Here is a 17,121-nt window from a genome sequence, read left to right as displayed (position 1 = left end):
TTAATAGCCGTGCGGAGTGGTCGCGTGGTTAGAGGCGTCATGTCACGGATTGCGCGGCCACTCCCGCCGGAGGTTCGAGTCCTCCCTCGGGCGTAGGTGTGTGTGTTGTTCTTAGCATAAGTTAGTTTTAGTTTAAGTAGTGTGTAAGTCTAGGGACCGATGAGCTCAGCAGTTTGATCCCTTAGGAATGCACACACATTAGAACATGTTGAAGTCATTAATAGGTAGTACTATAGAGAAATTCGAACCCGATGTGAAGACGAAGCTTCTTGTGCATATCGCACTTTAATGTTTCGAGAAATCTGGCTACCTTGTTGGCCGAGGCAGGAATTGGCGAGCACGAAGACAAACAGTAGAAACACTCACTGTTTGCGGGTTGGTATTATCTTGCTGAAATGTAAGCCCAGGATGGCTTACCACGAAGGGCAACAAAACGGGACGTAGAATATCGTCGACGTACTGTTGTGCTTCAAGGGTGCCACATATGACAATCAAATGGATCCTGCTATGAAAAGAAATGACCCTCCAGACTCCTAGCTAGTGGGACGTATGGCGGGCGACTGTCAGTTTGGTATCCCACCCTTGCCCAGGGCGTCTCCAGACGTGTCTTCGGTCTGGAATTTCACTGACCGGAGTAAAATTGTTTTCAGTAATGAGCACCTCTTCAGACTGAGCCCCGATGACATGTAAAGAGGTGTCTGGAGTCGGTGCAATGACGATGAAACTCACGTGTATTGATGATCGCATCTCACTTCAAAACCCAGCTGCATACTGCAGTGATGCGACATGGTAACATCTGGGTACATATGGTTAACTCCTACGGAAATAATATTTTGTGGAATCATTAATTTTAACTGGCACAGTAATGTTGTTGTTGTGGTCTTCAGTCCTGAGACTGGTTTGATGCAGCTCTCCATGCTGCTCTATCCTGTGCAAGCTTCTTCATCTCCCAGTACTTACTGCAACCTACATCCTTCTGAATCTGCTTAGTGTATTCATCTCTTGGTCTCCTTCTATGATTTTTAACCTCCACGCTGCCCTCCAATGCTAAATTTGTGATCCCTTGATTCCTCAGAACATGGCCTACCAACCAGTCCCTTCTTCTTGTCAAGTTGTGCCACAAACTCCTCTTCTATTCAATACCTCTTCATTAGGTACGTGATCTACCCATCTAATCTTCAGCATTCTTCTGTAGCACCACATTTCCAAAGCTTGTATTCTCTTCTTGTCCAAACTATTTATCGTCCATGTTTCACTTCCATACATGGCTACACTCCATACAAATACTTTCAGAAACGACTTCCTGACACTTAAATCTATACTCGATGTTAACAAATTTCTCTTCTTCAGAAACGCTTTCCTTGCCATTGCCAGTCTACATTTTATATCCTCTCTACTTCGACCATCATCAGTAATTTTGCTCCCCAAATAGCAAAACTCCTTTACTACTTTAAGCGTCTCATTTCCTAATCTAACTCCCTCAGCATCACCCGATTTAATTCGACTACATTCCATTATCCTCGTTTTGCTTTTGTTGATGTTCATCTTATATCCTCCTTTCAATTCCGCTCAGCTGCTCTTCCAGGTCCTTTGATGTCTCTGACAGAATTACAATGTCATCGGCGAACCTCAAAATTTTTATTTCTTCTCCATGGATGTTAATTCCTCCTCTGAATTTTTCTTTTGTTTCCTTTACTGCTCGCTCAATATACAAATTGAATAAAATCGGGGAGAGGCTACAACCCTGTCTCACTCCCTTCCCAACCACTGCTTCCCTTTCATGCCCCTCGACTCTTATAACTGCCATCTAGTTTCTGTACAAATTGCAAATAGCCTTTCGCTCCCTGTATTTTACCCCTGCCACCTTTAGAATTTGAAAGAAAGTATTCCAGTAATATCTAGCTGCAATTTTCCAAAAAAAAAAAAAAAAAAAATTCAAATGGCTCTGAGCACTATGGGACTTAGCATCTGAGGTCATCAGTCCCCTAGAACTTAGAACTACTTAAACCTAACTAACTTAAGGACATCACACACATCCATGCCCGAGGCAGGAACTAAAAAGGTCTAATAATCTCATGTCCGGAAATGCATGATTTCCTTGCTAGAGACCACTTATTCAATCATACGTTGTTACAAAGAATGCCGTTTAATACAGCGTCAAAGGCAGCATGAATACGCTGCTCCACTGTCTCCACATCTGGAATGGGATCTGCATACGCAATATTTTTGAGATGGCCCCATAACCAGAAATCGCACGGGTTGAGATCCAGTGAACGAGCAGGCCATGCAACTGGACCCCCTCATACGATCCCTTGACCAGGGAAGACACGACTGAGATGCGTCCGAATGTTAACGGCGAAATGAGCTGGAGCACTATCATGTAGCAGCCACATAACCTTTCTAATTGTCAATGGCGCTTCTTCCACCTGGGGAGGAAAAGTCCCCCACAAGAAACGCCTATAGTTCCGGCCTGTTAGGCGACGTAGAAGGAAGACTAGTTCCAAAATACGGTCGCCAATCATCCCCGCTCACACATTCCATCTGCACCGACGCTGATGATTCACTGTCATCATGCCGTGGGGGTTCTGCTTACTGTCCAGAAGATTGTTATGAAAGCTGGACTACCACCCGTAAAGGTGGCATCTGTGAGTAGGATGGATGACACAAATTCCGGTATCGTGGTTGCCTGGTGAAGAAACCAGTGACAAAACTAAAATCTGGTTTCGCAGGAAAGAGCGTATCAGGTTGTGGAAAGTGGCCAAGGTCAATTACTGTTAGTTATACAAGAACACCCAACTTTATTCCTCAAACCAATGCACAGTCTTTCTTTAAAACAACAAAGATCAATTCACGACTGAGGGCCCAGGTAACTTCTCCAAAATAAGTTTAAATGATTCCTTCTAAAACACCAGGATTTAAAGTAATGGCTGAAGGCCTTACTTAAGTAAAATTGCAATATCTTCTCGGCTAAAGGCCGAAATAATATTTCAGATCAGCTAAGGAAATTCTTTAAAGACCAAGCATTGCTTGGCTAAAGTGCATATTAAGGAAAATTCAAATTAATCCTTCGGCTGAAAGCCAAAAAAAATTATTTTTTCTTTTTACATAATAAAAGAGAGGCTTTAAAGATAAGCCTTTACACAATACAACAGAAAAACATCTTAAGAAAACTTGAAGTATCTTGTTGGCTGAAGGCCCAAACTACACTCCTGGAAATTGAAATAAGAACACCGTGAATTCATTGTCCCAGGAAGGGGAAACTTTATTGACACATTCCTGGGGTCAGATACATCACATGATCACACTGACAGAACCACAGGCACATAGACACAGGCAACAGAGCATGCACAATGTCGGCACTAGTACAGTGTATATCCACCTTTCGCAGCAATGCAGGCTGCTATTCTCCCATGGAGACGATCGTAGAGATGCTGGATGTAGTCCTGTGGAACGGCTTGCCATGCCATTTCCACCTGGTGCCTCAGTTGGACCAGCGTTCATGCTGGACGTGCAGACCGCGTGAGACGACGCTTCATCCAGTCCCAAACATGCTCAATGGGGGACAGATCCGGAGATCTTGCTGGCCAGGGTAGTTGACTTACACCTTCTAGAGCACGTTGGGTGGCACGGGATACATGCGGACGTGCATTGTCCTGTTGGAACAGCAAGTTCCCTTGCCGGTCTAGGAATGGTAGAACGATGGGTTCGATGACGGTTTGGATGTACCGTGCACTATTCAGTGTCCCCTCGACGATCACCAGTGGTGTACGGCCAGTGTAGGAGATCGCTCCCCACACCATGATGCCGGGTGTTGGCCCTGTGTGCCTCGGTCGTATGCAGTCCTGATTGTGGCGCTCACCTGCACGGCGCCAAACACGCATACGACCATCATTGGCACCAAGGCAGAAGCGACTCTCATCGCTGAAGACGACAAGTCTCCATTCGTCCCTCCATTCACGCCTGTCGCGACACCACTGGAGGCGGGCTGCACGATGTTGGGGCGTGAGCGGAAGACGGCCTAACGGTGTGCGGGACCGTAGCCCAGCTTCATGGAGACGGTTGCGAATGGTCCTCGCCGATACCCCAGGAGCAACAGTGTCCCTAATTTGCTGGGAAGTGGCGGTGCGGTCCCCTACGGCACTGCGTAGGATCCTACGGTCTTGGCGTGCATCCGTGCGTCGCTGCGGTCCGGTCCCAGGTCGACGGGCACGTGCACCTTCCGCCGACCACTTGCGACAACATCGATGTACTGTGGAGACCTCACGCCCCACGTGTTGAGCAATTCGGCGGTACGTCCACCCGGCCTCCCGCATGCCCACTATACGCCCTCGCTCAAAGTCCGTCAACTGCACATACGGTTCACGTCCACGCTGTCGCGGCATGCTACCAGTGTTAAAGACTGCGATGGAGCTCCGTATGCCACGGCAAACTGGCTGACACTGACGGCGGCGGTGCACAAATGCTGCGCAGCTAGCGCCATTCGACGGCCAACACCGCGGTTCCTGGTGTGTCCGCTGTGCCGTGCGTGTGATCATTGCTTGTACAACCCTCTCGCAGTGTCCGGAGCAAGTATGGTGGGTCTGACACACCGGTGTCAATGTGTTCTTTTTTCCATTTCCAGGAGTGTATTAATCTGGAATAATTAAAGAGCACCTTAAGATAAACATTTACAATCACGGCTGAAGGCCTTTTCAAGAATTCAAGATAATTAAAGAGAAACCTTACAGACAAGGATTTATATATTAAAGCAACAGATTCCGAAAGAAACGCGGGTGAAGGCCTAAATACAAAGCAACAAGAATTTTAAATAAAACACGGATGAAGGTCTGGTCTTAAAACAGTTGCCATGAAGTTCGGCTGAAAGCCTTATACTAAACATAAAACAGACAATATGAATACACAGCTGAAGGCCTGGCACAGTACCTGCGACCAAATAAAATGACAATCACAAACAATAAACAGTGGTACTCAGAAGTGTTCCAAGGGTCAGCCTGTGGAGGAAACTCTAACAACAGTATAGGCGAGACAGGTAGCCAAGCGTAACACTTAAGAATCGGATGGCAACACGACCTAGGGAAGGTCGAAGAACCACCCAACAGCCTAATCAATTCCCCTCCACCAGACACACTCACTGCTCCATTTCAACCGACTGACTGACTGCTCCAGTACGCAGACAGCATTCATCTGCTCAGTGGAAATCACAAAAGCTACACACGGTTCCACGTAAACACACTTGCACAAGAACGCGAACAATCGTAAAAGCAATTACTGTGGAACAACAAGGACGAATCAGTTCGACACACAGAGAGTTTCCAGAAGCGGTCGGCGAACAAATACACGTCGTCCGATGAGGCGACCGACCGAACGACCAACCCAGGTCGTTCCCACTGAAGTTACGTGTATCAGCAACGGTCGAGTGAGTCTTGGCTGTCCGAAGCTGACTGCAGCTCCGACCCAACTCAACTCGATGTCCGTTCGGAACCCGAAGACACGACGACCCGGGCACACTGGCTCGGACTCATCCATGCAGAGGTAACTCTGGCCCATTGGCCACGACATCTCTGCACAAGGAAGGAACGGACCCACGTCCGGTACGATGACCAAGTGACGAGGCCCAGAAATGGTCAAAAGACCAAATACACGTCGCCCGATGAGACGACCAACCGAACGACCAGCCAGCGGTCGTCCCGCTCCAATCTCCTTCCGTCGGACAGTTCATGCGTGTCGCCAGCGGTCGGCCAGCACTGGCTGTCCGCACCTCACTGGAGCCCCGTCCCTGACTGCTGCGTTCCGACTGCCGCGTCTAGAATGCACTGCTGGTCCGTCCGCAACTGAGCTCCCAACTGAACTCCAGACACTAGCGGTCGCTCCAGAGATAGTACGACAGTGCAATTATCGATAAGCGCTGCTGCTGCCACTCACGGGCAGGTAAGGCAGGAAGTTAGTGACGCCAGTAAATGGAATAAGAAAACGAGGCGGCAGTACGGTAAGAGAAGATGACAAACAATAAACGGGATGAACACGAGCCGTGCACGGCTCAAAAACTGCTCCTGATGTGGAAAGTATGACGCTAGTAAGGCCTGCGCACGCTGTAAGTAATGAGGGTAGCAACAATTGTCATAGAGAATGTTCCACACGGTTGTCTTGCTTACCCTGTACTGGCGGGCCAACTGCCTGGTACTGACACGGCGATCACTTTGCACAATATTAATCACATTTTCCTCCAAGTCTGGTGTCCGAACATTTGGAGTGCGTCCTTCATGATTTCCTGCTTCTTGAACCGAGGTCTCAGACAAACGGCGAAACACTGTTACAAACATTGAAAGCTGTGGTTGCTGTCGGCGAGGATAGGCCTTTGCTGTTCGTCACCCGTCGCCACTTACCTTTCTGGAAGTAAACACCGCCGCGTGGTATTAGCCGTGCGGTCTAGGGCGCTGCAGTCATGGACTGTACGGTTGGTCCCAGCGGAGGTTCGAGTCCTCCCTCCGGCATGAGTGTGTGTGTTTGTCCTTAGGATAATTTAGGTTAAATAGCGTGTAAGCTTAGGGACTGATGACCTTAGCAGTCCCATAAGATTTCACACACATTTGACGTTTGACAAGTAAACATCATGTCGGCAAGCTCTCGTTTCGAGAACGGAACTACTGTGTGCAACGCTGTATCACATCCACTACAAGGTTAGTCAGCAAGAAAAGTGAATCGGACACAACTTTACCAATTACTACGGCAGAAGAGGGCCCTAGGGCGTGAGGTATGAGGAACAGTACCACCCTCTCGGAGGAAACCATGCATACTGTAATTGTGTATGGCACAGAGCAAATTAGATCGCAGTCTCTGTAAGAAAGTATGATTGAATAAATGGTCTCTAGCATGGAAACCATGCATTTCCGGATATAAGTTCGTTAAACCTTTTTTGTTCCGTATCCTCTTATCAAATAATCCCTAGAGTTCGTACACGGGGGAAAAATCATCATGCATATGGCTATGGAATGAATATATTAAACAGCAGTCGCTTTAAAATTATTGCCAAGCAAACTCGAAAACAAAATTTAAAACTCGAAGTAGAAATACTAACCGATTTCCCATAGCATTACCAAGTATAAAAAGAGAAAACGTTAGAACCGTTTTGAAATGGTTTTCGCTAAACAGTAATGAAATGTATCTACGCGTATTACTCAGAGCTAGTACGGAGATAGTACATTCCTGATTTCGCTACTGAAAAATGTCTTTTCTGCTTGAAGGGAGATATTCGATGATCGCAGAGAGAACTTGGCAGGCTACTTCAAGGACCGCGAACCTACCATGTGGACCTTCCATCCGAGAATGGTGTTCGAGCGTTTTGACAGCTTCTTGGAGAGAATGCAAACGATATTGGTAAGCCAACTTAGTTTTTCACACTTCTCATTCTATCTTTTTTTAACAAGTGTTTGGGATGCATAAAATTATGAGGGGAATGTCACAATAGGACAGCAAATCTGTAAAAACGTCGCTGACTACACTGATCGAATGTATTCGGACACCCGTATTTAGTGCGAAATTGACCCTTAGATGCCACGAGAGGTGTAAACGCCAGTATAAAAAGAGGCGGGGAACACTGTAATGTCAGCAGAGAAGCAGTAACAGAAAAATTGGTCAGTAAGGGGAGTTCATTGCCTTTGAACGTGGACCAATCATTGGATAAGAAATCCACCAGCGTCATTTGAACCCTTATAAAGCCACCAAAGTCAACTGTTGATGATGTGACTGCGAATTGGAAACGCCAAGGAACAACCACAGCTGACCAAGACAGGGCAGGCCTCATGTACTGTCGGCCAGGGACCGTCGAGAATTGTGGAGGATGGTTCTAAAAAGTCGCATGAAATCAGCGGAACAAGTCAATCATGACTCCCAAAGTGCTACCATGAGTCCGTCTAGCACAATGACTGTAACCAGGGAGTTAAAAGGAATGGGGTACAATCGTCGAGTATGTCCTCAAAGCCACATATTTCTGTTGTCAATTCTAAGCGATTTTGAGGTGATGTGAAGAGCGGCGCCAGTGAATGACTGCAAGTGAATGATCTGAAGTGCTGGATCACGCAGTACCCTGTGGCAATCCGATGGAAGGGTGTAGGTTTGGCGAATACCTGGAGAACGTTACCTGCCATCAGGTGTAGCGCCAGCAGTGAAGTAAACCAAGGTGACAAAAGTCATGGGCTACCTCCTAGTCTCAATTTTCCCGGCGTACTGCAGCAATTCGACGTGGCATGGACTCAACAAGTCGTTGGAAATCCCTGCAGAAATACTGAGGCATAGTCGTCAATAATTGCGAAAATGTTGTCGGTGCAGGATTTTGTGCACGAAATGACCTCTCATCTACATCTAAATCTACGTGATTACTCTGCTATTCACAATAAAGTGCCTGGCAGACGGTTCAATGAGCCACCTTCAAGCTGCCTCTCTACCGTTCCACTCTCGAACGGCACGCGGGAAAAAGGAGCACTTAAAGTTTTCTATGCGAGCCCTGATTTCTCTTATTTTATCATGATGATCATTTCTCCCTATGTAAGTGGGTGCCAACAGAATGTATGCGCAATCGGAGGAGAAAACTGGCGATTGAAATTTCATGAGAAGACCCCGTCGCAATGAAAAACACCTATGTTTTAATGATTGCCACGCCAATTCACGTATCATGTCTGTGACACTGTCTGCCCTATTTCGCGATAATACAAAACGAGCTGCCCTTCTTTGTACTTTTTCGATGTCATCCGTCAGTCCCACCTGATGCGAATCCCACATCGCACAGCAGTACTCCAGAATAGGGCGGACAAGCGTGGTGTAAGCAGTCTCTTTAGTAGACCTGTTGCACCTTCCAAGTGTTCTGCCAGTCTTTGGTTTGCTCTACCCACAATATTATCTATGTGATCGTTCCAATTTAGGATATTTGTAATTGTAACTCCTAAGTATCTAGTTGAATTTACAGCCTTCAGATTTGTGTGACTTGTCGCGTAATCGAAATTTAGCTGATTTCTTTTAGTATTCATGTGAATAACTTCATACGTTTCCTTATTCAGGGTCAATTGCCACTTTTCGCACCATACAGATATATAAATCATTTTGCAAGTCGTTTTGATCATCTGATGACTTTACAAGACGGTAAATGACAGCATCATCTGCAAACAATCGAAGACGGCTACTCAGATTGTCTCCTATGTCGTTAATACAGATCGGGAACAATAGAGGGCCTATAACACTTCCTTGGGGAACGCCAGATGTTACTTCTGTTTTACTCGATGACTTTCCGTCTACTCCTACGAACTGTGACCTTTCTGACAGGAAATCCCGAATCTAGTCGCACAACTGAGGCGATACTCCGTAGGCACGCAGTTTCGTTAGAAGATGCTTATGAGGAACGGTGTCGAAAGCCTTCTGAAATCTAAAAATATGGAATCAATTTGACATCCCGTGTCGGTAGCACTTAATTTTCATGAGTATAAAGAGTTAGTTGTGTTTCACAAGAACAATATTTTCAGAAACCGTGCTGAGTATGTGTCAATAGATCGTTTTCTTCGAGGTACTTCATAATGTTCGAATACAGTATATGTTCCAAAACCCTACTGCAAACCGATGTTAGTGATATAGGCCTGTAATTCAGAGCATTACTCCTACATCCCTTTTAAGGTATTGGTGTGATTTGAGCAATTTTCCAGTCTTTAGGTTATGTTTCATGTATGTTTGATGGGATTCATGTCGAGTGATCTGGGTGGCCAGATCATTCGCTCGAATTGCCCAGAATGTTCTGACGTGGCGCATTGTCATCCATAAAAATTCCATCGTTGTTTGGGAACATAAAGTCCATGAACGACTTTATATCGTCTCCAAGTAGCCGAACATAACCATTTCTAATCAATGATCGATTCAGACGGACCAGAGAACCCAGTCCGTTCCATGCAAACACAGCCCACACCATAATGGAGACGCCACCAGCTTGCACAGGGGAACTTAGGTCCATGGCTTCGTGCGGTCTGTGCTACACTCGAACCTTACCATCTGCTCTTACCAACTCACATCGGGACTCATCTGACCAGCCAACGGCTTTCCAGGGGTCTAGGGTCCAACCGATGTGGTCACGAGCGCAGGATGACCTAACGGATCGTTCGTCGTACGTCCCACATTGTTTTCTGCTGTTATTTCATGCATTGTTACTTGTCTGTTAGCACTGACAACTCTACGAAAACACCGCAGCCCTCGTTCATTATGTGTAGGCCGTCGGCCGTTGCGTTTTCCATGGTGAGAGGCAGAGCCTGAAATGAGGTATTCCCAGCGCAGTATTCACACTTTGGATCACGGAATATTGAATTCCCTAACGATTTCCGAAATGGAATGTCCCATGCGTCTAGCTCCACCTACCATTCTGTGTTCAGTGTCTGTTAATTTCCGTCGTGCGGCGACAATCGCGTCGGAAACATTTTCACACGAATCAGCTGAGTACAAATGACAGCTGCGCCAACATATAGCCCTTTTATACATTATGTACGCGATATTACCACCGCTTGTATATGTGCATATCAGTATCCCATGGCTTTTGTCACCTCAGTGCATATGCGATAGAGATGTGGCCTCAACGAGAAAACTTAGGGGTAAGATTAGAACAGTGGAAATGGATTATATTAGAATCCGGTAAACTCGTGGTTACCTCAATGCACAGAGGAGGTAATGTTACAGTATGGTTGTGTTTGTCTTGGTTGGGGTGTAATCCCCTTGTTACGCATTAAGAAATTGTAATATTAAAACATTTACATCACTGTGTAGTGCTTCCAGAGGAGGAACAGTCCACAGACGATGATTGCATCAGCATGATGATATACCCTGTCATAAAGCAGAATATGTGAGGTAATGGTTTGGGGTCAATAACATTCCTGAAATGGACTGACCTACCCAGAGTCTCGATCTGAACCCAATGGAACATCTTTGGGATGAGTTAGAACCTCGACTTCACTACAGACCCCAGCATCTAACATCAATACCTTCTCTGGTCTCGTGCCTGAGGAAAATTGGTCTGTAATTTCTCCACAGGCTCACTGAAAGTGTCCTCAGCAGAGTTCAAGGCACCATAAAGGTTCAGTGTGAGACACCCCCTATTAGTGTCCACTAATAGGTGTCTGGGTACTTTTGATGAGATAGTGGCCAGCCGTTGTGGCCGAGCGGTTCTAGGCGCTGCAGTGCGGAACCGCGCTGCTGCTACGGTCGCAGGTTCGAATCCTGCCTCGGGCATGGATGTGTGTGATGTCCTTAGGTTAGTTAGGTTTAAGTAGTTCTAAGTCTAGGGGACTGATGACCTCAGATGTTAAGTCCCATAGTGCTTAGAGCCATTTGAACCATTTGATCAGATAGTGTATATGTGGCAGTCTGGTGATGAGCCTAGGCTCCAGACTAGTTTTGGAAGAATAATTATTCCTTCAGAATTAATGTGCCTGGTTGCAGGTTTCTTCCCGACTGATCTATTGAATTATCCATTTGAACCTCAGACTGATATTTGGTACTAGCGATGGCGTCAGTTTGTGAGACAACTGTGGTAGCAGAGCGCTGGTGCCCGCAGCACTTCTTCGACACGGTGGTGGAGTTCCTGAAACTGGAGAAGGTGGAGATCGGCGGAATGAAGGGGCGCACGCTGTCGGCCAAGGTGTGCGGCGTGTACCACGAGTTCAGCGAGCTGCTGGTGCAGTTCGGCGCCAAGTCGTACGACGCGCTCGACCCGGAGGACGACTCGTTCACGCGCGACTACGCCGGCTTCACCGCCAGGATCTGCGACCTGGACCGCCGGCTCGCCGCCGTCTTCTGCCAGGCCTTCGACGACTGCGCGAACCTCGAGAGCGTCTTCAAGGTGGGCAGTGGCCGCTCTTCCCAAGCTGCAGCGCTCCTCTTGCATATCCATGTTGTGCACTGCCAGCTTTTCCTTTAGCTGTTCTTGTACGCTTTGAGCCAAAACATTATGACCACCTACTTAAAAGCGTGTTGGTCCACCTCCGGAACGCTATTCAGTAGTGGTTCTGCATGCCATGGATTCGACCAAGTACTGGATAAGTTTCCAGAGGTTTGTGGCATCAGATGCCATGGATTAGACGAGTACTTGATAGGTTTCCAGATGTTTGTGACACCAGATACCTAAGCACAGGTCACACTCTTTTATTACATACATCTGAAAGAGCGACTGACATACTATTTTTCCACGTAGTCGCCGAACACTTTGAGGCACTTATCATGGCTGAGCACAGCTTTGAAAGTCCTTCATCGTAAAATTCTGCGGCCTGAGACTTCAGACAGTGCGTCTCGCCCGCCTGGAGTTCCGTGTCGTCATCAAAGCGCTGCGTTGCAAGCCAATTCTTCATCTTGGGAAACAAGTGGAAGTCGCTTGGTGCAAGATCGGGGCTGTAGGGCGGATGAAGGAAAATTTCACATTTGAATGAATTAAGGAGTTCTTTAATGCGGTTTCCCGAGTGGAGTCGGGTATTGTCGTGCAAAAACAAAATTTTGGACGTCAACTTTCTTCGAAGTTTGTTTTGAATTGCTAAGGCTGCGCAAAGTTTGACAGTACTGGAGAGAATTTACGGTTGCTCCACGTTCGAGAATATCAATAAGAAGCACACCTTTCCTATCCCAAAACACTGTCGCCATCAACTTCCTTGCTGACAAGGTTTGCAAACATTTTCTTGGTTTTTGGGGGGACCTTGTATGCCCCCAGTCCATGGACTGTAATTTTGTCTCGCAACTGACATGTTTCACCCAAGTATCGTCACCGGTTACGATTCGATCCAGTAATGAATCACCATGTTTGTGGTAGGCCTCCAGAAATGTCAACGTTCACCCCATTCGCTGTTATTTATGGTGCTCTGTAAGCATTTTGGGCACCCATCGTGCACAAAATTTGTGGTAGCCTAGCTTTTGAGCAACAATTTCAAACAACAAAGTCCGTTAATCCTATCTAGTAAGGATCCCACACCGCGCAACAATACTCCAAAAGAGGTCGGAGATGCTTAGTGTAGGCAGTCTCCTTAGTAGATCTTTTATATCTTCTAGGTGTTCTGCCAATAAAACGGAGTCTTTGGTTGGTCTTCCCGACAATATTTTCTATGTGTTCTTTCCAAATTAAGTTGTTCGTAATTGTAATTCCCAGGAATTTAGTTGAATTTACGGCCTTTAGATTCGACTGTTATCGTGTAACCAAGTTTAATGGATTCCTTTTAGCACTCATGTGGATGACCTCACACTTCTCATTATTTAGAGTCAATTATCAATTTTCGCATCATACAGATATTTTTTCTAAATCGTTTTGCAGTTTGTTTTGCTCTTCTGATGACTTTACTAGCGATAAACGACAGCGTCATCTTTTTTTTTTTGGTCATCAGTCAACTGACTGGTTTGCTGCGGCCCGCCACGGATTCCTTTCCTGTGCTAACCTCTTCATCTCAGAGTAGCGCTTGCAACCTACGTCCTCAATTATTCCCTCATCTCTTAGCAGATGTCCTATCATCCTGTCCCTTCTCCTTATCAGTGTTTTCCACATATTCCTTTCCTCTCCGATTCTGCGTAGAACCTCCTCATTCCTTACCTTATCAGTCCACCTAATTTTCAACATTCGTCTATAGCACCACATCTCAAATGCTTCGATTCTCTTCTGTTCCGGTTTTCACACAGTCCATGTTTTACTACCATACAATGCTGTACTCCAGACGTACATCCTCAGAAATTTCTTCCTCAAATTAAGGCCGGTATTTGATATTAGTAGACTTCTCTTGGCCAGAAATGCCTTTTTTGCCATAGCGAGTCTGCTTTTGATGTCCTCCTTGCTCCGTCCGTCATTGTTTATTTTACTGCCTAGGTAGCAGAATTCTTTAACTCCATTGACTTCGTGACCATCAATCCTGATGTTAAGTTTCTGGCTGTTCTCATTTCTACTACTTCTCATTACCTTCGTCTTTCTCCGATTTACTCTCAAACCATACTGTGTACTCATTAGACTGTTCATTCCGTTCAGCATATCATTTAATTGTTCTTCACTTTCACTCAGGATAGCAATGTCATCAGCGAATTGTATCATTGATATCCTTTCACCTTGTATTTTAATTTCACTCCTGAACCTTTCTTTTATTTTCATCATTGCTTCCTCGATGTACAGATTGAAGAGTAGGGGCGAAAGGCTACAGCCTTGTCTTACACCCTTCTTAATACGAGCACTTCGTTCTTGGTCGTCCACTGTTATTATTCCCTCTTGGTTGTTGTACATATTGTATATCACCCGTCTCTCCCTATAGCTTACCCCTACTTTTTTCAGAATCTCGAACAGCTTGCACCATTTTATGTTGTCGAACGCTTTTTCCAGGTCGACAAATCCTATGAAAGTGTCTTGATTTTTCTTTAGCCTTGCTTCCATTATTAGCCGTAACGTCAGAATTGCCTCTTTCGTCCCTTTACTTTTCCTAAAGCCAAACTGATCGTCACCTAGCGCATTCTCAATTTTCTTTTCCATTCTTCTTGTAAGCAGCTTCGATGCATGAGCTGTTAAGCTGATTGTGCGATAATTCTCGCACTTGTCAGCTCTTGCCGTCTTCGGAATTGTGTGGATGGTGCTTTTCCGAAAGTCAGATGGTATATCGCCAGACTCATATATTCTACACACCAACGTGAATAGTCGTTTTGTTGCCACTTCCCCCAACGATTTTAGAAATTCTGATGGAATGTTATCTATCCCTTCTGCCTTATTTGACCGTAAGTCCTCCAAAGCTCTTTTAAATTCCGATTCTAATACTGGATCCCCTATCTCTTCTAAATCGACTCCTGTTTCTTCTTCTATCACATCAGGCAAATCTTCACCCTCATAGAGGCTTTCAATGTATTCATTCCACCTATCTGCTCTCTCCTCTGCATTTAACAGTGGAATTCCCGTTGCACTCTTAATGTTACCACCGTTGCTTTTAATGTCCCCAAAGGTTGTTTTGACTTTCCTGTATGCTGAGTCTGTCCTTCCGACAATCATATCTTTTTCGATGTCTTCACATTTTTCCTGCAGCCATTTCGTCTTAGCTTCCCTGCACTTCCTATTTATTTCATTCCTCAGCGACTTGCATTTCTATATTCCTGATTTTCCCGGAACATGTTTGTACTTCCTCCTTTCATCAATCAACTGAAGTATTTCTTTTGTTACCCATGGTTTCTTCGCAGCTACCTTCTTTGTACCTATGTTTTCCTTCCCAACTTCTGTGATGGCCCTTTCTAGAGATGCCCATTCCTCATCTACAAACAATCTAAGAGGGCTGCTCAGATTGTCTCCTCAATCGTTTATACAGATAAGGAACGGCAGGGGGTCTATAAGACTACCTTGTCGAACGCCTGATATCACTTCTGCTTTACTCGATGACTTCCCCTCACTTGTTAGTTTCTACGAACTGTGACCTCTCTGGCCGACCGGGGTGGCCGAGCGGTTCTAGGCGCTACAGTCTGGAACCCCACGATCGCTACGGTTGCAGGTTCGAATCCTGCCTCGGGCATGAATGTGTGTGATGTCCTTAGGTTAGTTAGGTTTAAGTAGTTCTAAGTTCTAGGGGACTGATGACCCCATAGTGCTCAGAGCCATTTGAACCATTTTTTGTGACCTCTCTGACATGAAATCACGAAATCAGTTGCATAACTGAAACGATATTGCATAAGCACGCAATTTGATTGCAAGCCGCTTGTGACGTACGGCGACAAAACCCTTCTGGAAACCTAGAAATACGGAATCAGTTTGAAATTCCTTGTCGATATCACTGAACACTTCGTGTGAGTAAATAGCTAGTTGCGTTTCACAAAATCGATATTTTCTAAATGCGTGTTGATTATGTGTCAATAGTACGTTCTCTTCGAGGTAATTCATAATGTTCGAACTCAATATACGTTCTAAAATCCTGCTGCACTGCGATGTTAATGATATGGACCTGTAATTTAGTGGATTACTCATATTGCCTTTCTTGCATATTTGTGTGACCTGTGCAACGTTCCAGTCTTTGCGTACGGAGCTTTCGCCGAGCGAGCGGTTGTATATGATTCTTAACTATTGAGCTCTGAAAGGAACCTAATTGCTATACAGACCGGAAGACTTGCTTTTATTAAGGGATTTAAGTTGTTTCACTACTCCGAGAATATGTACTTCTAGGCTACTCATGTTGGCAGCTGTTCTTGATTCTAATTCTGGAAAATTTACTTCGTCTTGTTTGGTGAAGGAGTTTCGGAAGGCTGTGTTTAGCAACTCTGTTTTGGCAGCGCTGTCATCGGTAGTGTTCCCATTGCCATCGCACAGAGAAGGCATTGCTTGTGTCTTGCCGCTAGCATACTTTACATACCATCAGAATCTCTTTGTATATTCTGCCAGGTTTCGAATCAAAATTTAACTGTGGGAACTATTATAAGTGTCTCGCATTGAAGTCCGCACCAGATTTCGAGTTTACAAGTTCGCCAATCTAGGGGATTTTGTGTTCGTTTAAATTTAGCATAATAATGGCGGAAATATGTGTGGGATAGTGTCTAGAAAAGAAGTTTCTAGCATGAATACAAACAGAAGTAAATTAAGGTAAAGGAGTGTAGTCGAACTACGAGGGGCGTTTGAAAAGTCTGTGCAAAAATAAGAACTACTTACGTGTTTGGGGTAAACCTCTTTTATTTTTCGACATAGTCTCCTTTTAGACTTATACACTTCGTCCAACGCTGTTCTAATTTGTTGATCCCTTCCGAATAATAGGAATTGTCCAAGTCTACAAAATAGCTATTAGTTGCTGCAATCACATCCTCGTCTGAATAAAATCCTTGTCCCGCCAGCCATTTCTTCAAATTGGGGAACAAATAGTAGTCCGAGGGAGCCAAGTCTGGAGAATAGGGGGGACGTGAAACGAGTTGTAATCCAATTTCCAATAATTTTGCGACTACAACTGCAGAGGTGTGTGCTGGTGCATTGTCGTGATGGAAAAAGACTTTTTTGCGGTACAGTCGCCGGCGTTTTTCTTGCAGCTCGGTTTTCAAACGGTCCAATAACGATGAATAATATGCACCCTTTTCCAGATAGTCGATAAGAATTATCCCTTGCGAATCCCAAAAGACAGTCGCCATAACCTTTCC

The 17,121-nt window shown here is 45.4% G+C and overlaps 1 protein-coding gene across 1 annotated transcript in view; it reads left to right on the top strand.

Moving 5' to 3' along the window:
• Nucleotides 1–17,121, top strand: part of LOC126474748 (dynein beta chain, ciliary-like) — a 734,368-nt gene that overhangs the window by 65,208 nt on the left and 652,039 nt on the right. Inside the window, exons 8-9 of the mRNA XM_050102225.1 lie at nucleotides 7,242–7,374; nucleotides 11,576–11,860. Coding sequence (XP_049958182.1) covers nucleotides 7,242–7,374; nucleotides 11,576–11,860 — 418 coding nt within the window. The remainder of the gene's footprint in view (nucleotides 1–7,241; nucleotides 7,375–11,575; nucleotides 11,861–17,121) is intronic.

Source organism: Schistocerca serialis, chromosome 4, assembly GCF_023864345.2.
Source record: "Schistocerca serialis cubense isolate TAMUIC-IGC-003099 chromosome 4, iqSchSeri2.2, whole genome shotgun sequence".
Lineage (NCBI taxonomy): Eukaryota > Metazoa > Arthropoda > Insecta > Orthoptera > Acrididae > Schistocerca > Schistocerca serialis.
This window is presented reverse-complemented; position numbering and strand designations above follow the sequence as displayed.